General features: G+C 36.4%; 1 protein-coding gene across 4 annotated transcripts in view; it reads right to left on the bottom strand.

Moving 5' to 3' along the window:
• VMP1 (vacuole membrane protein 1) overlaps positions 1-24,231 on the bottom strand; it is a 551,238-nt gene that overhangs the window by 186,893 nt on the left and 340,114 nt on the right. For all 4 annotated transcript variants that reach the window (XM_053707328.1, XM_053707326.1, XM_053707329.1 and 1 more), the window contains exon 7: positions 20,723-20,854. In XM_053707328.1, the coding sequence (XP_053563303.1) occupies positions 20,723-20,854 (132 nt within the window). The remainder of the gene's footprint in view (positions 1-20,722; positions 20,855-24,231) is intronic.

Here is a 24,231-nt window from a genome sequence, read left to right as displayed (position 1 = left end):
AGTGACACTTAACAGCTTTGCTGTGGTGCTCTTTGCCTCCTCCTGCTGGCCAGGAGTGAATATCCCACTAGTAATTGTAATGACGTAGTGGACTCTCCATGTTTTAGGAAAGAAATTAGCATATGAACCAAGTAAAATTGGTGATAAAAGTAAATTGGAAAATTGTTTAAAATTGCATGCTCTATCTGAATCATTCAAGTTTATTTTGGACTAGACTGTCGATTTAAGGTAATTTTTAAATATTTTATCATAATACAGAAGTGTTATATTTGATAAAAGTCCATTTGTTGCAGATTGAATCTGGTGTTCACAAAGGAAGAGTTCTGCAAATCTGATTGTTTCATTTCTTAGTGTGGTTTTGCTGATCAATGGTGGACTTTTCTTTCATAATTAAATAACAAGTCAAAATTAAACTGTCATTATTCAGATAGAACAGCAATTTTAAACAACTTTCCAATTTACTTTCATTAACAAAATGTGCACAGTCTTTTTATATTTAAACTTTTTGAGTCACATGATACAGGGGAAGTGGAAAAAGACATAACTTTTAAAATTGTCATAACAAAATCTACTATTTATTTGAAGTTCAGACTACGTGCTATTGCATTGTCTTGTTATCTTGCATTTGTTCATTATGCAAATCTACTGTGTTTACTGGTCCTTTAAGCAACTATCTTGGTTTAGCACCTGGGTAACGCTTGCTGATTGGTTTCTAAATGTAGCCACCAATCAAGCAAGCGTTACCCAGGATGCTAAACCTAAAATAAGCCGGCTCCTAAGCTTTACATTTCTGATTTTTCAAATAAAGATACCAAAATAACGAAAAATGAATAGGAGTAAAATAGAAAGTTGCTTAAAATTGCATGCTCTATCTGAATCATGAAAGACAAAAAATGGTTTTCATATCCCTTTTTATCTTTACTTTTGATCAAACAAGAGGTTCACTTTCATATACAGACCTCTGTACTATACAACGCTCACACATTTAGAAAGAACAAAGAACGTAAACTTTGATAATTCATTAAGACAGTATCTATGTATTTAGGGGCATCATCTTCTAGCCCAGTGCTTTCCAAACTGTGTGTCGGGACACACTAGTGTGTCGGCAGCAGTGTGTAGGTGTGTCCCTGCTTCAGCACAAATTTTTTTAAATTGTAATTTTAAAAAAATTTTTTTTGGGGGTTTCTGACTTTCCGCCTGCCTGCTATGCATATCACATGGTTGACACGTAATTGATACCTAGGGTCACAGATCATCTTAACCTATTGGCGTAGCCCAGTGGGAACTGAAACTATTCCCATTGGCGGCACATTGGATCCTGAGTGCACGTGTAGTCTCCTTAATTGGCTCGTGACTGCATGTGTAGTCAGTGAGTGGGACAACAATGTGTTTGCAGCACGGTAGTCAATCGGACTCACCGAGCTCTGAGGGTGGCAGCTTAAACGCTGAGCTGAAGTCAGTGGGGGGTTTTTTGCAACTAGCTAACAGTAGTGCATTGCTGCTCCTGCTCTTGATATATGTATATATAGGAAGTGGAAGCTTAAAAATGCTTGATGATGAAATGCGAGTGTCTTTATCTAATATTCCACTAAATATTCAGAAATTGTGTTCATCCCATCAACCTCATACATCCCATTAAAATAGTAAGTAGCTATTGGTGTTATTAAACTTTTTTTTTTAATTCTTGCACATACATACTGTTACTTGTAAATGCATTTTGTTATTATATAATTTATGTAGCTGTCCGTATCTCTTAAAACAAGTTAGTTTAACCTCCAGTTTGCCAGTACAACTGAATTACTGTGTCGCGAAATGATGTAGGTCTAAAAAGTGTGTCACCAACATGAAAAGTTTGGAAAGCTCTGTTCTAGCCCTTGAGCGCACACACAACACAAAGGATCTAGACTAGCAGCATTTCTCCACTGTAAAGCTCTATTCAGTTAACAGATGGTGGTGTTACACAGCTACTAGACAGCTAAAGCAATAGTATTAGCATGTGACATCAGCTAGTGTCTAAAGAAGCAATCAAATATTGATTAAAATGCAAAAAGAAACTGCTATTATGTGTTAGAGCCTTTTGTTATTGCACTACTGCTTGCATATAACTGTTTTTAAACCCTGCATGCAGTTAAATTAAACTCCAGAGCAGCAATGCACTACTGGAAGCTAACTGAGCCTATCTGGTGAGCCAGTGACAAGATACATTATTATTATTATTATTATTCTTTATTTATAATATAATAATATTTATAAAGCGCCAACAGATTCCGCAGCGCTGCCCATGGGTACGAGGATAAAAGTACAACGGAGAAACAATACAATAAAAGACAAAACTTTACAGACAATACAGGGGGAATTGAGGGCCCTATTCCCATGGGAACTTACAATCTAGATGGGTAGGAGGATGGGAAACAGGAGGTGGGGACTGCAAAGGTGAGAATGATATAAGGAGATAGATGAGGGCAACTGTTAGGTAAGAGAAGTTAATTTGTTAATGAGTCGGGTGATAAGCTTCCCTGAAAAAAAAGGTTTTTAGGGAACGTTTAAAGGATGAGAGGTTAGGGGAAAGTCTGACAGCTCGAGGAAGTGCGTTCCAGAGGGTTGGTGCCTCACGAGAGAAGTCCTGAAGTCTAGCATGAGAGGAGGTGATGATAGAGGACGCAAGGAGCAGATCATTGTTGGATCTTAGTGGGCGGGCTGGAATATATTTGTTGATGAGTGAGGACAGGTAGGGTGGGGCAGCATTGGTGAGGGCTTTGTAGGTCAGGGTGAGAATTTTGAATTTAATTCTGCTGTGAGAACTAGTGAAGGGACTCGCAGAGAGATGCAACAGAAAAAGAGCGTTGAGAGAGGTGGATTAGCCTGGCAGATGCATTTAGGATGGAATGAAGGGGAGAGAGGTGGGAGAGAGGGAGGCCAGTTAGTAAGTTATTACAGTAGTCAAGTTGGGAAATTACCAGGGAGTGGATTAGCTGTTTAGTAGTTTCAGCACTCAGAAACAGACGATTTTTGGAGATATTGCGTAGGTGGTTGTGGCAGGATGAAGAGAGCAATTGGATGTGGGGAATGAAGGACAGATTTGAGTCAAGCGTGACTCCGAGGCAGCGGACTTGGGGTGATGGGGAGATAGTGGTGCCGCCAACAGTGATGGAAAAATTAGAAACTGGAGTAGAGTTAGAGTGTGGGGGGGGGGGGATTAGAAGAAGTACGTCTTGTACATGTTTATTTTTAGGTGGTGGGATGCCATCCAGGAGGAAATGTCAGATAAGCAGTCACTGATGTGAGAATTGACAGAAGGAGAAAGTGCAGGGGTGGAAAGGTAGATCTGGGTATCATCAGCATAGAGGTGATAGTTGAAGCCATAGCTGTTAAGTTTACCCAGTGAAGAAGTGTAAATAGAGAAGAGTAGAGGACCGAGGACAGAGCCTTTAGGTACTCCAACAGACAGAGGCAATCAAGAAGAGGAGTCACTAGCAAAAGAGTCTGAGAAGGATCAGTTAGAGAGATAAGAGTGAATCCAGGAGAGTGCAGTGTCACAGAGCCCAAGAGAGCTGAGAGTCCGTAGGAGAAGGGGATGGTCAACAGTGTCAAAGGCAGCAGAGAGGTCAAGTAAGATGAGTATAGATTAGTAGCCTTTGTTTTTAGCAGAAAGGAGATTGTTTGTAACCTTGGTGAGGACACTCTTAGTTGAGTGTTGGGGACGAAAGCCAGATTGCAGGGGGTTGAGCAATGAGTTGGAGGACAGGAAGTGGGTTAGGTGGTCGAAAACTAGTATTTTAAGGATTTTTTAAGCTAGCGGGAGCAGTGATATGGGGCGGTAGTTTGCAGGAGAGTTAGGGTCATGGGAGGTTTTTTTTGAGGATGGGGGTGACCTTTGCATGTTTGAAGGAGGCAGGGAATGAGCCGGTAGAAAGGGATAGGTTGAATATGTGAGTAAGAGCCGGAGTGAGAGTGTGAGACAGAGAAGGTATTAGATGTGAAGGAATAGGGTCAAGTGGGCAGGTAGTGAGGTGTGAGGAAGACAATATGGAAGCCACTTCACTCTCAGTGGTTGGGAGGAGGGTGCAGAGAGTGGCAGAGAGGGAGACTGGGAGCAAATTTGGGAGATTGCAGGTTTGTGTTAGGATGTTTCTTTGATGGTAAGTGTTTTATTGAAAAAGTAGTCAGCCAGGTCTTGAGCGTTGAATGCAGATGAGGGGGGGGTGGTGCAGGTGGGTAGAGCAGAGAGTTGTAAATGGAGAAGAGTCTTTTAGGGTTTGAGGAGTGAGTGGATGTAAGAGAAGAGAAGTAGGTTTGCTTAGCTAAGTGAAGGGCAGGGGTGTAAGAGTAAAGAATGAACTTATAGTGCATGAAATCATGTTCAGAGCGGGATTTCCTCCAGGCACGTTCAGCAGTGCAGGAGCATTTTTGTAGGTGGCGTGTTTGCAGGGAGTGCCAGGGCTGGAGCTGACGACGTGGGGCTTTGAGACGTTGGGGCAGAGCAAGAGTGTCAAGTGCAGAGGAGAGAGTGTTGTTATAGTAGGTTATAGCAAGATTAGGGCAGTATATCGTGGAAGTGTGGGGGAGGTGTATTTGAATAAGGTTGGAGAGTTGGAGAGGGTCCACAGTGTGCAGATTTTTACAGGTGCGGGGGCGAGGGGGAGAAGTAGGTTTAACCTGTATATTAAGATTAAAGGTAAGCAAATGGTGGTCTGAGATGGGAAATGGGCTACAGGCATACATGTGAGTGTATCCACCAATCACCAGCTAGCTCTGAATAGTACATTGCTGCTGAGCATATGTCACTTTAACTATGAACATTTAAGGGAAATAGCAATCATTTATAGGTGAGTGAGTACAGTGCATCACTAGTTTTTTGCAGTTTTTATGCCACTGATTCAAACGTGAGGAGCTTATTTTTGTAATTATTTTTATTATGCTTTATTTGTATAGCGCCGCAACATTCTGTAGCGCTAGGAATGGAAGGTGGCTATTGTTCTCGACAAATGTAGTGGGGCATGTAAAAGCAGTAACATCATTCTGTTTGCACAACTAAGTATCTGCTAATTGTTGATTTATAAGTGGTTTTCTATGTTTTCAAGCCTGTGAAGGGTTACAGAAAGGGGAAATAGACTGGAAATGTGTCAGAAAATTATTTTGTCAGCTAACAGAGAAAACAAGTCTGCTTCGCTCAATCATGGATTTGCCAGCCTTTGTGCAGTACAAACTACTCTTACCAAAAATAACCCACAAACTAATAACATGAAAATAAATGCACTGAAAACAGCTTTTATGGGTCATTAGAGCATACAATTTTAAACAATTTTCCAATTGACTTGCATTATCAAATGGTGCCCTAGTAAAGCATACCTAGATAGGCTCAGGAGCAGCAATGTATTACTGGAAGTTAGCTATTAAAGCATACCTAGATAGGCTCAGGAGCAGCAATGTACTACTGAAAGTTAGCTATTAAAGCATACCTAGATAGGCGCAGGGGCAGCAATGTATTACTGGAAGTTAGCTATTAAAGCATACCTAGATAGGCTCAGGAGCAGCAATGTATTACTGGAAGTTAGCTATTAAAGCATACCTAGATAGGCGCAGGAGCAGCAATGTATTACTGGAAGTTAGCTATTAAAGCATACCTAGATAGGCGCAGGAGCAGCAATGTATTACTGGAAGTTAGCTATTAAAGCATACCTAGATAGGCTCAGGAGCAGCAATGTATTACTGGAAGTTAGCTATTAAAGCATACCTAGATAGGCGCAGGAGCAGCAATGTATTACTGGAAGTTAGCTAGTAAAGCATACCTAGCTAGGCGCAACAATGTATTACTGGAAGTTAGCTAGTAAAGCATACCTAGATAGGCTCAGGAGCAGCAATGTATTACTGGAAGTTAGCTATTAAAGCATACCTAGATAGGCGCAGGAGCAGCAATGTATTACTGGAAGTTAGCTATTAAAGCATACCTAGATAGGCGCAGGAGCAGCAATGTATTACTGGAAGTTAGCTATTAAAGCATACCTAGATAGGCTCAGGAGCAGCAATGTATTACTGGAAGTTAGCTATTAAAGCATACCTAGATAGGCGCAGGAGCAGCAATGTATTACTGGAAGTTAGCTATTAAAGCATACCTAGATAGGCTCAGGAGCAGCAATGTATTACTGGAAGTTAGCTATTAAAGCATACCTAGATAGGCGCAGGAGCAGCAATGTATTACTGGAAGTTAGCTAGTAAAGCATACCTAGATAGGCGCAGGAGCAACAATGTATTACTGGAAGTTAGCTAGTAAAGCATACCTAGATAGGCTCAGGAGCAGCAATGTACTACTGGAAGTTAGCTGTTGATTGGTGGATACACATATACAGTATGCCTCTTGCTATTGGCTCGCCAGATGTGTTCAACTAGTTCCCAGTTGTGCTTTCCTGCTCTGCAGCAACCTTAAACTACACAGCTATATACAAGCAATTGTGCCATAATATGCTCTAGCAAAATCAGAGCATTGTTTGCACTTTTATGCTCCTTTAAATATATAACAAAGTTTTATCCAGAAGTTTATATATAAAGATAAGTATCTATAAATCCATGTATTCAGATCACTGACAGTTGGACAAAAGGTATAAAATAGCAGGTTAAACAAGTGACAGATGAAACAAATGTAGCTGTATTTTGGGATCAGATATGTTTGTTTCAGGAATGCGTGGTGTGCGCACAAGACTCTGAATTGCTGTCTATTATGCTTCCTAGATCAAACAATGGCAATCTCTTAAAAACTATAAATATATAGTGCTAGTTACTACATTACAATGCAGGAACATAGGTAAAAATGTTGAAAATCTATAGTTAACAAATATAGTACAGACAAAACAATTTAGAAATCACTGACAAAGGACAACAAGCATATTTACATATGTTTTCTTGCTGGTGTATAAAAGTATTTAAAATAACAACAAGAACATTTATACGATTATCAATATGTAATTGCAGGTTGCTTCCTAACAAAATGCATCAAATATAAAGACAAAAATCTAACCAACTTCCTATCCCCATAGAATGTTCCTCTTCTGCAAAATAAATACAAAATAAATAAATTTACATTGCATTGAAAAGGCCATGAAACATGCTAAATACAATGATGCATTTAAAGTGAATGTCAAGTTTGATGACTCAGTGCCTGGTTTTTAAAAACCCTATTAAAAACAGGGGCACTTTCATTCATCAAACTTTACATTTCACTCGTTATGTTAAAATCCCCCGCCCGTCGCAAGCCTCTTCATATGTCAAAAATGACGAATCCGGCTTCCTCCAATCACGGCGTTGCCTCAGGCAATGATTCCCCTGGGGGGGGTAAGCCGTGATTGGAGGATGCCGTATTCGTCATTGCTGATGTATGAAAAGACGAGCGGCAGGAGGGGGAATCGCTGGAGTGTCTCGTTAACAAAATGAGTGAAATGTAAAGTTTGATGAATTATGTTTTTAATAGGGTTTTTAAAAAATGGGCACCGATTCATCAAACTTGACATTCACTTAAAAAGGAAAGATATCATATGCAGGTGTATTTTTTAGGAAAATATATTAGCTGTTTAAATATTAAAGAAATATGTGTCATTTTTTAATTCACATAAAATACTTCAATAAAGCAATAGGCACGTCATGCTGAAACCTAGTTTTTCCCTCATCTAATCTATTCTGCTGAGGACAATCAGGGACAGCAAAAGTATGTGAACAATGGCCGCAAGCAGAATAGAGCAAATCCTTTTTACGGCAATTATTAATCAATAGCCAAAATCCACCCACCAGTTGACTAATTTGGAGGAGGCAATCTGGGCTGTCATAATATTAGTATAAAATGGACTGTTTTGCAGTTGTTAATTCATAAAGCCAATAAGGAACATATATGTAACAGAGTTAGCCTTGATAAGTCAGCAGGGTGCATTTCAATTACTGAGAGTTAGCAATTATTCAATTTTCAGAGCTACATTACACGAAAATGGGGCAAAATAAATAATGAAAGTATATTGCAAAGTTTTTTCATTACATATAACCTAACATTGTATATACAAATCCCTTTAACTTTTTAAAGCCGTTATGGCGTTTTATTCTGTCCTAACCGCACTGGGCTTTAGCGCCGTTAGGACGGAATAAAACATCCTAGCCGTTTGGCTGTCCTAAAGCCAACGTCGCTTCCTGATCTGATTGCGGTCTGGAGGGCATGCCTAGCATCATAGGGACGCCCCCCTGACCCGATCCCATAACTGAAATCTCACGATCGCGGGATTTCAATTTGTCTACATCAGAACGTTACTCCGTTGTAGAAAAATTGACTCTGTCACGAAAGGGTTAAAGGGACACTGAACCCAATTTTTTTTCTTTTGTAATTCAGAAAAAGCATACAATTTTAAGCAACTTTCTAATTTACTCCTATTATCAATTTTTCTTCGTTCTCTTGCTATCATTATTTGAAAAAGAAGGCATCTAAGCTTTTTTTTGGTTTCAGTACTCTGGACAGCACTTTTTTATTGGTGGATGAATTTATCCACCAATCAGCAAGGACAACCCAGGTTGTTCACCAAAAATGGTCCGGCATCTAAACTTACATTCTTGCATTTCAAATAAAGATACCAAGAGAATGAAGAAAATTTGATAATAGGAGTAAATTAGAAACTTGCTTAAAATTTCATGCTCAATCTGAATCACGAAATAACTTTTTTGGGTACAGTGTCCCTTTAAGGTAACAATTTCCATTTAACATTATTATATTCTACACAGACATCGTTTGGAGATTTTATTAATCCAAAATTGTCCCAAGTAGAATAAATAAGGTAAGTGAAACCAATGTTTTAAACTTTTAATGGCATCTATTATGGGGACAAAATAAAGTATATTTGCAATGTTTTATTCTATACTTAAACATGTTTACATAACAATTTCTAAGAGTTCACTGTCCCTTTACAGCAAGCAACAAATTGTGTTAACCTGAGACCACATCTTTATTACTGGTATGTTTTATTGCATGTGACTATTTTTATGTGATCATTGTTTTGCACCATTAATTAGTCCGACTTAATTCTAAAGGAGACAGAAGTTTAGTAATTTATATATAAATTTAATTAAGATCTCAAGGTAAATTGTAAGCACATCCGAGATGCTAATAAAGTGTGAGAAGGGAGGGAGTCAAGACTTAGAGGATGAATAAGCAAATGTGTGTGATCTCAAGAATGAGGTAAGGTTTCAGAATATTTTCCCCTTTTTTCTTCTGCATGTCTCTAAAACAAGCAGTGAGAAAGCTTATCTAACTCCACATAACCTGATGGGCGAGCTGATGTGCCAGCTGGCCTATGGGGACTTTGTGAGTTTAACTCATTGCAGACATCAAGAGTGTGTCCTTTGCCTGATTACAGGAAGACGTAATATGGAACTCCTGACAAAATCAGAAACGGCAGTTTCTGCTCACTTAAACATAAGCCCTCTAGAGTCCACGTTGACAAATTCTTTAACAAGCCCTGTGGTTACAAGGAAAGATGGTTTCATTCTGAGTCACTCCTGTTCAAACAGTTTACTGGAAATGGAGGGGAGGGGGAATTTTCAGAGAAGTCATGTGATGGGCCAGACAAACCATAACGAGAATAGGTTAAGCAGAGTCAAAAACAGGTCCTGACAGCAATTGACACCCAGAGAGTGCATGGCCGGTTAGTCATTAGGATCAGCAGATAGAGGAAGAACACCATTACAAAGGAGGATTAACTCCTGAATGATGGGCTACATAGCAGTACTGATAAAAACACAACTGAAAACATCAAATATCAAAAATCTTAATTGCTTTAATGCTAACACAGAAACACTATGTTATGTGCGATTGTAAAAAATATATACAATGTTTTACAATCAAACATTTGCATTTCCTTCAGACATATAAACCCAAAAAAGTAATAATACTATATTTATATATATCTATATCACCACTAATCAAGTGCATATTATATACATATAACTCTCACAAAGAAACTGTACTCACATTCAAGTGTAGCTAAAGGGACTCTCAAGTCAAAATAACATAATTTATGTAAGAACTTACCTGATAAATTCATTTCTTTCATATTAGCAAGAGTCCATGAGCTAGTGACGTATGGGATATACATTCCTACCAGGAGGGGCAAAGTTTCCCAAACCTCAAAATGCCTACAAATACACCCCTCACCACACCCACAAATCAGTTTAACGAATAGCCAAGAAGTGGGGTGATAAGAAAAAAAGTGCGAAAGCATAAAAAATAAGGAATTGGAATAATTGTGCTTTATACAAAAAAATCATAACCACCACCACAAAAAAAGGGTGGGCCTCATGGACTCTTGCTAATATGAAAGAAATGAATTTATCAGGTAAGTTCTTACATAAATTATGTTTTCTTTCATGTAATTAGCAAGAGTCCATGAGCTAGTGACGTATGGGATAATGACTACCCAAGATGTGGATCTTTCCACGCAAGAGTCACTAGAGAGGGAGGGATAAAATAAAGACAGCCAATTCCGCTGAAAAATAAAATTGATCAAATTCCTTAAATGACAGTTTCAGGAATGGGAAAAAAATGCCATAGAACAAGCTTCTAGCAACCAGAAGCACAAAATAATGAGACTTAAATAATGTGGAGACAAAAGTGACGCCCATATTTTTTTAGCGCCAAAAAGACGCCCACATTATTTGGCGCCTAAATGCTTTTGGCGCCAAAATGACGCCACATCCGGAACACCGACACCTTTGGCGCAAAAAAACCTCAAAAATGACGCAACTTCCGGCGACACATATGACGCCGGAAACAGAAAAAAAAATTTGCGCCAAAAAAGTCCGCGCCAAGAATGACGCAATAAAATGAAGCATTTTCAGCCCCCGCGAGCCTAACAGCCCACAGGGAAAAAGTCAAATTTTTAAGGTAAGAAAAAATGATTTATTCATATGCATTATCCCAAATATGAAACTGACTGTCTGAAATAAGGAACGTTGAACATCCTGAGTCAAGGCAAATAAATGTTTGAATACATATATTTAGAACTTTATATAAAAGTGCCCAACCATAGCTTAGAGTGTCACAGAAAATAAGACTTACTTACCCCAGGACACTCATCTACACGTAGTAGAAAGCCAAACCAGTACTGAAACGAGAATCAGTAGAGGAAATGGTATATATAAGAGTATATCGTCGATCTGAAAAGGGAGGTAAGAGATGAATCTCTACGACCGATAACAGAGAACCTATGAAATAAACCCCGTAGAAGGAGATCACTGCATTCAAATAGGCAATACTCTCCTCACATCCCTCTGACATTCACTGCACGCTGAGAGGAAAACCGGGCTCCAACCTGCTGCGGAGCGCATATCAACGTAGAATCTAGCACAAACTTACTTCACCACCTCCATAGGAGGCAAAGTTTGTAAAACTGATTTGTGGGTGTGGTGAGGGGTGTATTTATAGGCATTTTGAGGTTTGGGAAACTTTGCCCCTCCTGGTAGGAATGTATATCCCATACGTCACTAGCTACTCTTGCTAATTACATGAAAGAAAAACATTTATGATTCAGATAGAGCATGCAGTTTTAACACACTTTCCCATTTACTTCCATTATCACACTATTTTTATATTCACACTTTCTGGGGAACAAGATCCTAGTGAGCATGTGCACAAGCTCACAATATACACCCCTATACTAGTCTGTGATTGGCTGATGTCTGTCACATGATACAGGGGGTCAGAAAAAAAAAATCTATTGCTTTATTTGAAATTTAGAGTAGGTGTTAAATGATTGTCTTTTTATTATGCACTTGTTAAATATGTAATTCTACCGCATTAAGTGGTCCAGGGTGTGAGGAGCCAAGTTAGTACAGAACAGTAAGCAAGACTGCAATCACTATTTTTTTTTTTTCAAATAGTAGAATAGTTTAATAAAACTTCAGGTAGAAGCTGTAACACACACACACACACATATTATTTGTACAGTGCAACCATATTAGCCCTAATGTTACCTCTTACAGGGATATATCTATACTATCATTGCGTTTGTAATGTCCGTCGCCAGTTGCGCACGCATCCTCAAACAGAATGTTGGCTGAGCGCGCAGCCAAAAGAATTCATCTGGATGCAGCAAAAGCAAATGGAGCATTACAAAAAAAAAAAAAAAAACAAACGCCTGCAATAAGTATTAAAACAAAACAAAAACACAAGCAAAAAGTATGAAAAAAAACACCTAACCGCCCGCAATAAGTATTTAAAAAAAAACAAAAAAACGAAAGTGCCCGCAATAAGTATTTAAAAAAACAACCTATGCGCCCGCAATAAGTACTAAGAAAAAAACTCCAACTGCCTAACAAAATTATTAACCCCTAAACCTGCAAACCCCAACATCGCAAACTACCTAATACATCTATTAATCCCTAATCTGACAACCCCCCACAACGCATCAAACCTAATTTACCTATTAACTCCTACACCGCCAACCCCCACAACGCAAAAAACTAAATTAATGAGTAAGCCCCCTAACCTAACAGACCCTAAATTAACCCCTTAATTACAATAAAAATACATTAATTTAATTACAGAAAATAAAAAAACGCTAACATTACAAAAAATAATAAACAACACTATCCAGAATAAAAAAATTAAACCTGATCCCTATAAAAAAGGCCCCCCAAAATAACCCCCCCAAATAAAACCCCCCACTAATCTAATGCTAAACTACCAATAGCCCTTAAAAGGGCTTTTTGTACGGCATTGCTTTAAGTTTAACAGCTCTTTTACATTACAAATAAACAAAGTCCCCCCTAACAGTAAAACCCCCTACCCACCAAACCCCCCAAAATAAAAAAAAACTAACACTAATAAACCTAATCTACCCATTGCCCTTAAAAGGGCATTCAGCTTTTTAACTGCCCTTAAAAGGGCATTCAGCTCTTTAGTTTTTTTTTGGACAAATCTCAAATCTAAAAAAACAACCCCCCCCCCCCCCCAACAAAAAAACTTCACTATGGATGAAGATGATGGACCCGCCTGGAAGAAGACCTTCTCCGCCGGACTTGGTAGTTTGATATTAGATTAGGGGGGTGTTTTCATTTGGGGGGGGGGATTTTTTATTTTTGTAGGGGGTATTAGTTTAGGTTTAATTTTATTATTTATGATAGCTTTGTTTATTTTTTTTCTGTATTTCTATTTTTGAAGCTTGGGGGGTTATATTTTCAACACATAGACTGCCCTCTGGGCAGGCTTATCAACTAGTTACATGTAACATCAACATCACCTAAAAAATAAATTAAAAAAAAAAGACATTACACAAAAAATATTCCAGTGGATGGAACTATAAGTTAAACATTTTGTGTCTTTTGAATGTTAATTATTTAAATAATGACAGTATGTTTTTCTTTTTTAATGATAACTTAATATTTTTTATTACTATCTTATTTTCAAAACAAAATAATAATCCAATAACACAAAATGCTCCATATACATTAAAAAAAAATCTAGCCAATTATTAACATTAGTGAATTTTAGAAAAGACAAAGTAAACAACTCTCAACATACACAATGAAAGACACAAATAACCAGCAGCGCTATTAAAAATATATTTTGTTTAAATTACCACACGTGTGCTTAATCTGTAGATTTCCTTAAAGGGACATGAAACCCAAAAAATGTCTTTCATGATTTAGGTAGAACATACAATTTAAAACTACTTTCCAAATTACTTCTATTATCAAATTTGCTCCATTCTCTTGGTATCATAAGGAGCAGCAAAGCACTAGTGGTTTTTAACTGAACACATGGGTGAGCCAATGACAATCTGTATATATATATATGCAGCCACCAATCAGTAGCTAGAACCTAGGTTCTTTGCTGCTCCTGAGCTTTCCTAGCTAAACCTTTCAGCTAATTATAACAAGACAAGAAAGCAAATTAAATAATTGAAGTAAATTGGAAAGTTGTTTAAAATCACATTCTTTTCAGTCATGAAAGAAAAAAATTGGGTTTCATGTCTCTTTAAGAAAACGAATATTTCAGTAAAAACTCTTAATGGTCAGATTTAAAGGTACATACACTTTGTAATATAAAGTGTTTAAATTAAGCATAGTAAAAACATATGGAGAATATATTACTTAATTATTTAGCTTTCTTGTAATTGTTCTTTTTTTTTCTCTAAATTCCTGTGACAGGGTGTAATACAAACTCCGGACTTAATTACATAACATTACCTTCTAAGTAGGAATATATATATATATATATATATATATATATATATATATATATATATATATATATAAACTACTACAGTGATCAAACATTCGCTAATTGGCTTTAGCAGAGGGAGATATTCAGGGAATAAAACAATGCTAATTGTGGTAATAAAGGGGCTGATTTTAATATTTCTGATTTTTTCTTGATGGCTATACTGGGCATGTTTACTCATTAAGGTTTTAAAACTAATAATATTTTAAAAGGATATATATTTTCTTTATTTTTGTTCAACAATTGATTAAGAAAACCTTGTTTTCCGATGTGGTAAGATTTTCATCTAAAATCAAGAACACTGCTGTAAAATAATTTCCAATTGAAAAAAGTGCATGCATTGTATATAATCTAACAGGATCTTAACATTTGTCACACTGTAAATTGTGAAACTGCTAAGTTACGAGTTTCAAAATATTGCCAAAATTTCCAAAACGCTCTGTACAGAACAAGTTTTGTCTTAGCAGAATTTCTAAAACTGTAAAAAAAAAATATTGCAATTTTTCAAGATTTTTGTGACTTGTGTTTGCCGTAAAAACCAATGCAAAAGATCTTGGTCACCAATAAACTAGATGGAATGGCAAACTGTTAAATCCTGATCACAAATATGAGATTACTGAGAGAAATCCCATTTAATAAGACAAAATTACTGTAACAAAGATTCACGAAAATTCTTAAATAAAAACAAAGTTTTTAAGAGTACAATCGCGAAATACCATTTCGAGCTGTTGCGGTCATGATTTCTGTTTTCTCATGTTTCCTGCAGATCTTGTTTGATGTACACAATATCACATATATATGTCAATTACATGCATATACACATGTAAAGGTCTGTCCCTCCCACTACCAAGGGACTATACAATAGTGCTGGATATATGTTTAATAAATCTAGACCATATGTTGATAAACACATCTATAATGGATCTATGGCAATATCACTGTGCACTTCTGCAAGTTAGTAGAAATATTTTAAATCATCTTGGGATACTAGCAAAACTGTTAAAAAGACTGTTATGCACTGTATAAACACCCTTGTCTGTTGAATTTGATGTGGCCATTTTGTTGTTGAAATATAGCGCAAAACTTCTGATTGTATGGATTGTGTTTGCCGAAGTCAGTGCTGTCCATGCATCATATGAGTAGCTTTTCCCCTATTCAATATGGAAATGGTGTTATCGTTTGCATTGTGATGACTATAAACTTGAAAAATGTGCTTCTGAAAAGAGACTACCTCAAATGTTTAAATGTTTTTAAAACCTTAATTTTGTATGCAGCCTTTCTGCACTCTATTGTTTCATAAATGTGCCTTACGTACATTTGAAAAAGGCACAAATGACCACTCTTATTAACATCACTCCAAATATTATGTCTATTCAATATTTCCAGTCATTTGCGCTGAAACTAATTACTAACGTTTAGTTAACATAAAAAGTTTTTTCTTTTCTTATGAATACCTTGAAAATTACTCAACCAGTTTATTTTCACATTTTGTAATGATTGCCATTTAAGTCAAGTTAGTAACTTTGTTCCTTAAAGTACATTTGAGAAAAAAAGGAAGGCTTATAATTGCTTAGACTTTGTTCAAAATTACTGAAATATATATAAAAAAAATTTTTATGTAGTTTATAGAAAGCCATTGGATTATGACTAGTAAATCATGGAAACAGTACAAAGAAAACAAGAATAGAAAAGCAGTGTGTGTGTGTATTTTCTTAAAAATATAAAAAGTTACTAGACAATAAAGCAGTAATTTCTTGTACAATTCAGCTTAATATCAAACAAAGCTTAAAAGGACAGTATAGTCCAAATTTTTTTTCATGATTTAAATAGGGAATGTAATTTTAAACAACTTCCCAATTTACTTTTATCACCAATTTTGCTTTGTTCTCTTGGTATTCTTGGTTGAAAGCTAAACCTAAGAGGTTCATATGCTAATTTCCTAGACCTTGAAGACTGCCTCTAATCTAAATTTTGACCACTAGAGGGCATTAGTTCATATGCTAATTTCCTACACCTTGAAGACTGCCTCTAATCTAAATTTTGACCACTAGAGGGCATTAGTCCAGTGTTTCATATAGATAACATTGAGCTCATGCACGTGAAGTGACATAGGAGTGAACACTGCTTGGATAAAATTCAAGTCTGTCAAAAGAACTGAAATAAGGGGGAAGTCAGCATAGATACAAGGTAATTACAGAGGTAAAACATGTATTATTATAACTGTGTTGGTTATGCAAAACTGGGGAATGAGTAAAAAAATGGATGATCTTTCTTTTTAAACATAAACAATTCTGATGTTGACTGTCCCTTTAATGTCAAAAACAATAAGAACATTTAGTGATTAATATGCTGGCCTAATTAATGTTATAATAATTTAGACTGATAATCATATGTTCCTATATGATTTTTTTACTTCAGCATTAATTTACGGTTACATTTACATTGCTTCTTTTTGACTTGAGAGAAAAAGATTAGTCCCATTTTAAGTAAAAGTAAGTTTGTTTACTTATTCAGTGAGTCACTATGTATACTTTATCCAAAGACACTTTTGTGTAAGTACACGGTTGCTCTGCGTAATATATAGTGTGACTATTCGTCATGCAGTGTTTATTTGTTAGCATTTTCCAGGACAGCCATGACAAAGTGCGTAACATGGCATGAGATAGAGTTCTACTGCTGCTCCCATTTCCTTTTGAGTTTTTTTTCCCCTTCAAATTGTGTGTATAGTAATGTATATTTGTATATATCTAAATCTATTCATTAATTCTATCTAATATTACTGCTTTTACAAATAATATAAATAAAGATAATACTATATAAATTAAAACTGTAAAAAACAACTAATAAGCTTCAATATCTCCTTTTTTTTGTGGCTGCCAAATCCTCAGACTCACAACACAGTGAGCGTAACACCTATATCCAAATGACTAAAATCCACTGACTATGTAGAAGACGGGATTAAGAGCTAGATGAGGAACGTAGTATCAACTAATATCTAAGTGTGGTCTAGGGATACAAACAGGACATGCTGACTTACTCAAGATTACAGGATAAAACCACAGTTAAAACTGAGGGTCATAAGTACCCATCACTGAGTTAGATGCCACTTCTTTATAACAACACTCATCATCATCATAATGTGGTTTGTATAAAAAAAAAAAATACTTTAAACTTTACAACTTATGAATATTGTTGTTATGTGCTGGTAATAATAATGTTATGTATCTTTGTCACATGATCTGTAGAAGGCTTAAACATGTGTTCCTTAAAGGGACATTAAACACTAAATACATGCTAGATAGAATGATGCATTCAAAGAAAAGATTAGTCCATGACTAACATGTAGATGTATTTTTTAAAGTTTCATTAGTTGTTTAAAAAGTGACAAAATAAGTGTAAAGTTTTAGTGTCTATAAAACACTGGGAGCTGCCATGTTGTAACTTGTGTTACCTTCTCTGCTGTGGCCAATTAGGGTCAGTTATAAATAGGTCACTAGAGTGCACAGCCAATGGTTGTGCTGGATTTAACAGTGTTCTGCACTTCCATTTCTAACAGGAACTGAAAAGCTCACAATTTCAGAATGGAATTACAGGCAAAGAGGACAAAATTAATAATGAAAGTATATTGCAGAGTTGTTTTATATATACAATTTATCATTTTATATTACCATCTCAAAGTGTTTAATGTCCCTTTAATATCAGGACAGTAGCATTAATATAAACACACATACACATATAATAGTTGAATAATGTTGCTGCCACTGCTGAAAAGGACAATCAATTAAAATCTTGCTTTTTTCAAATCCTTGTAACTTGATTTTGGCAAAAAAAAAAAAGTCTAGAGGACTTTTGCCATCATGTAATTTCTACAAAACCTGAAAATCTGTAGTAAATTCAGTGTTTAGTAATTTATGAGATAACAAAAGAATACATTTGTTTTTACTGTGTCAAATCTACCACCAAAACAAAGGAATTATTTTTGTTCAAAATTGACAGACATGAGTCTAGATGGCTTCCAGCGCCATTCGACAAACAAATATGCCCCATAACAAAGTATTAAGGTTAAAATAGTAGAATGTTTGTATGTATGAACAGTAGAAAACATGATTTAGGAATTTTCATCTAGTAAATCAAAATTTTTGAAAGGAGAAACTATGGCATGCCATTGGGCTATCTTATTTTTCTTATATTTACCAAAATTATATATTTATAAGATATATTTTTAGCTGCGTAAAGTTATATTAAAAAATGTGTATTCATACTTAAGATTTAATCTCTTTTGCCCCATTCTGAGTGACAGCACCACTGGGTTAAGTTTAGGCTACCAACATAAAGAAAACCCCACTTTCCTCTCTCCAGTTTTAACATTTAGCCAAATAAAGGTAGAAGTCAGAAGACAAGAGAAAAAAAGGGGAAAACAGAAAATGTTCCACGCAAAAAAGGTAGAGTTTTGATGTGCTGACACACTGAAGAAAGGGATGCAATGTGAAAGAATATGAAGTAAATGATTCTAAAGTGCAAAAGCAGGAAGAATTACCGTATTGACCTAGCAATAAAAAGGTTCAATGTCTTCATACAAAAATCAGAGAATTATTAATGAAACAGGATATTGACAAAAAAATAGAATGTAAAATGTATTCTAAAAGCTGTACCAGTCAAAGCAAAAACAATGTACAGTAGGTATAAAACTTTATGAAGTATGTAAAGAGGACCAAGTAGCAGCTTTACACTGCTGCTCAAGCAAGATCTCATAAGAAGCTGGTCATGATGTTTCAACCAATGAACAAAATGTGCATTAATACATCAATGGAAATTCTTCCCCACATGACTGAACAATGCCTACTCATAGCTAGTGGGAGAGGATTTATGAGCCAGAAACCATTTCCAGGACTCCAGGGCAAAACAAAGGGAAAATAAACAAAGGGATTATGTAATATGCCAGGATTCTGACTACATACAAAACATGTAACAGATTATCCTGATTATTAGAGGGATTAGGGATAAAACAATTCAAATTCAGAATAAATAGTGAACTACACCACCTTTGGTCATTATTTGTGAACTGTGCGTAAAAAGCACCTTATCAAGGACGCTACTTCCAGTGAAATGTGATATATAGGCTCATATGCAGTAAAGTTATACCACTGGTACTGGGGAGAACACTGGGTCTCTTACCAGGAGGGTCACCTGGGGAAGAACGGCTGAGACATGTCTTGATTGACATGACATGAATGGGATTAGGGGTCGATTTTGGTTGAGACCATGAACAATCCTGTTAATTCACAGAAAATCTAAGGGGTATAAGGTTGTTGGCAAAAAGAATACCCTTTAGCAGGACAAAATGAATTTAATAGGTGAGGATTTGCTTCTGGTCTTGCAAAAGAAAAGATCTCTTCTCCCCCAGTTCCTTTATTTATAAGTGCTTCTAGGCTTCTCCCAAACAGTAGGTTGAAAACCGTAGAATCATGATCTTATTCTTTAGAAACTCTTGTGAAAAAACACACTAACTTAATACAAATTATTCAATCAGAAAAACAATATTGAAATCCACAGCAAATTTTTAATAAGTCCTGATATCCCTAATGATATCAAATTACTCTGGACACTACAAATGTAGACAGACTTGATATAATTATTAATTACTGTTACACAAGAAAAAAATGTTTCTGAATTAATTCACAAACTCTACTAATCTAGGATTGCTGCATTTATATATATATTTTTGTATACTAGCCATGAACTAATTGTTTTTTTTTATATGTTTAGCCTGCCTTTTGCTTTACAGTTTGCTCAGAAAGTAATTTTGTCCAAGCTCATTTGTGAATGGCTTTCCCCCCCCCCTCACATCTTCTGCCATGACTTGTCTAGACTAAATCATGTCTAGTTAGGCTTTATGAGTGGACATCTCAAGCATTATACACTCCAAACGCAACAACCAAAGCAGTGCAAGTTGTACAGACAAGCCCCTTTTGAGCTTGCTGTGAAACATAACTGGCTGTTGGCTAAGCTAACAAAACATTTGGAAACAGACAGGATGTAATCATTTACCATTGTGGGTCTGTAAAAGCGTTATTGTGAATATAAATTGCAGACACAGTGGTGTGTCATAACAATCCTGTAATCAATTTTTGGAGTAAACAGAACAAAAAGGATGTTGCAGACAAAGCTGGATTATATCCAACATATGCAGTCGATAAAAACCATGCTGGCTGTAAGTAACTAAAGTATTGGTGTAGGTGCATCATTTCAAATTTAGGAAGAAAACTTGGCAAAAACAAAAGTGAGAGGAAGTATGGAGGAAACAACATGAGACTATGTATAGAAAAATGAAGCACAGTTTATCAGGTGGCTTAGCTTTACTACTAAACCAGTACATTATTGTACTAATTGATAGAGGTCAGTTAAACATCCTAGTTCACTTATATTCAATGTAAAATTAAAGTGATCTTTAAAGCTATAGAAATAAACCACTCTCACCTGTGCAGTCTCAGCATGTTCCAGCATTTCCTCAAATTCTTCATATTCTTCATCATCTGGTTCTGCTCCTGAAAGACGAGCTGCTCTTGCCATGAAGTAAGGAGGCAACTCTCCAATAGCAGTCCCAGCACCCTAAACAGAAGATAGCATGAGACAAAAGAGAAGAGACAACGTGAAGATCTGATGAAGAGATAGAGAACACTGCTGATTCAGACTTTGTAGGAAGAACCAAAAAACACTTAAAGGGACAGTCTAGGCCAAAATAAACTTTCATGATTCAGATAGATCATGTAATTTTAAACAATTTTCCAATTTACTTTTATCACCAATTTTGCTTTGTTCTCTTGGTATTCTTAGTTGAAAGCTTAACCTAGGAGGTTCATATGCTAATTTCTTAGACCTTGAAGCCCACCTCTTTCAGATTGCATTTTAACAGTTTTTCACCACTAGAGGGTGTTAGTTTACATATTTCATATAGATAACACTGTGCTTGTGCACGTGAAGTAATCTGGGAGCAGGCACTGATTGGCTAGACTGCAAGTCTGTCAAAAGAACTGAAAAAAGGGGCAGTTTGCAGAGGCTTAGATACAAGATAATCACAGAGGTTAAAAGTATATTAGTGTAACTGTGTTGGTTATGCAAAACTGGGAAATGGGTAATAAAGGGATTATCTATCTTTTAAAACAATAAAAATTCAGGTGTAGACTGTCCCTTTAAAGGGACAGTCAACATAAAATGTGTTATTGTTTAAAAAAATAAAAATACCTTTACTACCCATTCACCATCTTTGCACAACCAACATTGATATATTAATATACCTTATAACATTTAAACCTCTAAATTTCTGCCTGTTTCTGAACCACTAAAGACAGCCTCTTATCACGTTTTTTTATTAGTTTTTCACAACAGGGGACTGCTAGTTCATGTGAGCCAAATAGATAACATTGTGCTCACGCCCGTGGGTGGTGGATGACACTGCACAAATTGTCTTAAATGCAAGTCAAAAGATAATACATACAAAGTCATGTGATCAGGGGGCTGTCAGAAGAGGATTTAAATACAAGGAAACCACAGAGGTACAAAGTATATTAATATAACCATGTTTTCTGTGCAAATCTGGGGAATGGGTAATAAAGGGATTATCTATCTTTTTAAACAATAACATTTTTTGAGTTGACTGTCCCTTTAAAGAGATATTAAACCCACATTCTTTCTTTCATGATTCAGATAGAACATGCAATTTTAAGCAACTTTCTAATTTACTGCTTTTATCAATTTTTCTTGGTTCTCTTGGTATCTTTATTAGAAAAGCAGGAATGTAAGCTTTGGAGCTGGCCCATGTTTAGTTCAGTACCTGGGTAGCACTTGCTTATTGGTGGCTAAATGTATTTCTATACATTTAAGCAGCATGAATATTATCAGTTAGGGTAACCAAAATTTTAAAAAGTATTGAAATGAGTATAATTAAGAATGTTTAAATATAATATATTTACTTGAAGAAGCAAATTGGAAAGTTGTTTAAAATTGCATGTTCTGTGCAATCCATTTAAATGAACATTGTACTCTAGAAATGTGTTCCTAATGTTCCATTTTTACCTGCTGGAGTTTATTTTTTGTTTGCAAACAGCCACTTTACCTTTGTTATTTGAAATAGCAACTTTTGCTGGTTGTATCCCAAACTACACTGAAAACATTTTCTCTGTATGAGGGAGAGATTTTGTATGTGAAATGGCTGCTTCGGTTTCTTCAACCCCCCAATCATAAATACCTAACATAAATAATAACAGCAGGTCTGCTTAACTTGGAAATTCAGCCCATTGTGTCCTAGGCGATGGCTTTAATGAGAAAAACAGCTATTTAAAATACAGAAATATATATGAAAGAACAATTTCCTGTACATTTAATACTCTGCAGTAGGTAGATGAAGTCTTTAAGTTTTATTTTCACTTTACTGTCACTTTAACTGGGGACAAAATGGCTTTCAAATACAATAGGCATCAATCATCAATACTTATTCAATTAGTCTCTCTTTTCATCTGGCTGTCAATATTTTGCTGCAATTTTGCAGCAATGTGCATTTAGCAGTTTAGTTAGCTAATAAAACTGCCAAATGCACAACTCTAATATTTTGGTTTCCTGCAGGTGTGCAGAAACAGTTTAAAATTGGCTTTCAATCATTTACCCAATCTGTATGTAAGGAAAAGCAGATATTCTGGTTATATCATATTTGAATTAGTAACGCTTCATAATTTACTAATACTTACACTTACCAGATTTGGAAAAAAACTATAGAAATAAAACAGCCGAATATGAGGTTTTCACACAGTACATTACTGGAATGGAATTGGGGCTGTGAATGGAACTATGAAAATGGATTATTTTCTTTGCGCAGTAAACTCTACATGTATAGTAGGGGATGTCAACAAATTTCATTTGTAAGAAGACAAGACATGTTTTAAAGGTAGCTAGTAAATACATCTAACCCCTTAACGATCAGGGCAGTTACCCTGTATGATGCTGGTCATTAAAGTGAATGTAAAGTCAGCCTCTTCTCTAAACACCTGTGTAACAGTTGTCAAAAAAAACCTTGAGTTTCATTCATCAAATTCTACCTTTTTTATTCGTTACCTTTATTTTCATTATTTTATCCTTGTTTTCGCTGAAATCAACCTCCTCCCGGCATTCGCGCTCCGTTCCTCTATTTTTTGATCGACGTCTTGATAGCCAATAACGGCTCTAACCACAGGGGGACCCACCCCATAATACGTCATCATTGCGCATGCGTTTGTTTGCGGTGTAGAGCAAATGTATTGTAAGCTCGTGCACATTTCGCGCATGCGCAATATACCTAAACACGGCGTCGCAATACAATGTTATACGGAGTCCTGTCATTTCAATTGAAAAAAATACACGGGAGCGCGCAGTGCCGATACGTAAACAGCGGGTGGGACCGCTGTTTACGTAATATGGGGAAGAATAAGCAAACAGAGAGTGGGAGGAGCGGGTAAGTGAATGATCGATAATTGTTATATAAAATAACATTGAAATAATAAATTTTATTAAAAACGGATTGTGGCGGTATGCTTTATCGTATGATTCTCTACAACAATATATTATACAATCTGGAAAAATTTACATTCACTTTAAGCCCTCCTGGGCCTGTCTGTGCCGCAATCTGGCTAAAAGTAGCGAGATCAAGCTATTTCTGCCTGCCCCATGAGTGGGGCAGTGCAGAAACAGACTTGCAGAGGTACCGATGGTGGTGCCAATCGTTGGTGGTGTGAGAGGGCTAGGAGGGTTGGTGGCCCATTGCTGGAGGGGGGCGGGAGTGGGAGTGACCGCTACGCTACAGAAAAAAAAATGCTTAGAGCGGCCAGGAGGGGGAAAGAGGGAGGGAGATGGGGCTTCTATAGTGGAGGGGGAATTAGAGGGTGGGAAAATCGATCTGGGAGGGGGGCAGGTAATGAGGGGGGCAGCTACACTACAGAAAAAAGTTTTTTCATTATTAT

The sequence above is a fragment of the Bombina bombina genome, chromosome 3, assembly GCF_027579735.1.
Source record: "Bombina bombina isolate aBomBom1 chromosome 3, aBomBom1.pri, whole genome shotgun sequence".
NCBI classification, from domain to species: Eukaryota; Metazoa; Chordata; class Amphibia; order Anura; family Bombinatoridae; genus Bombina; species Bombina bombina.
The sequence above is the reverse complement of the archived record's forward strand: the minus strand, read 5'-3'. Positions and strand labels throughout refer to the sequence as shown.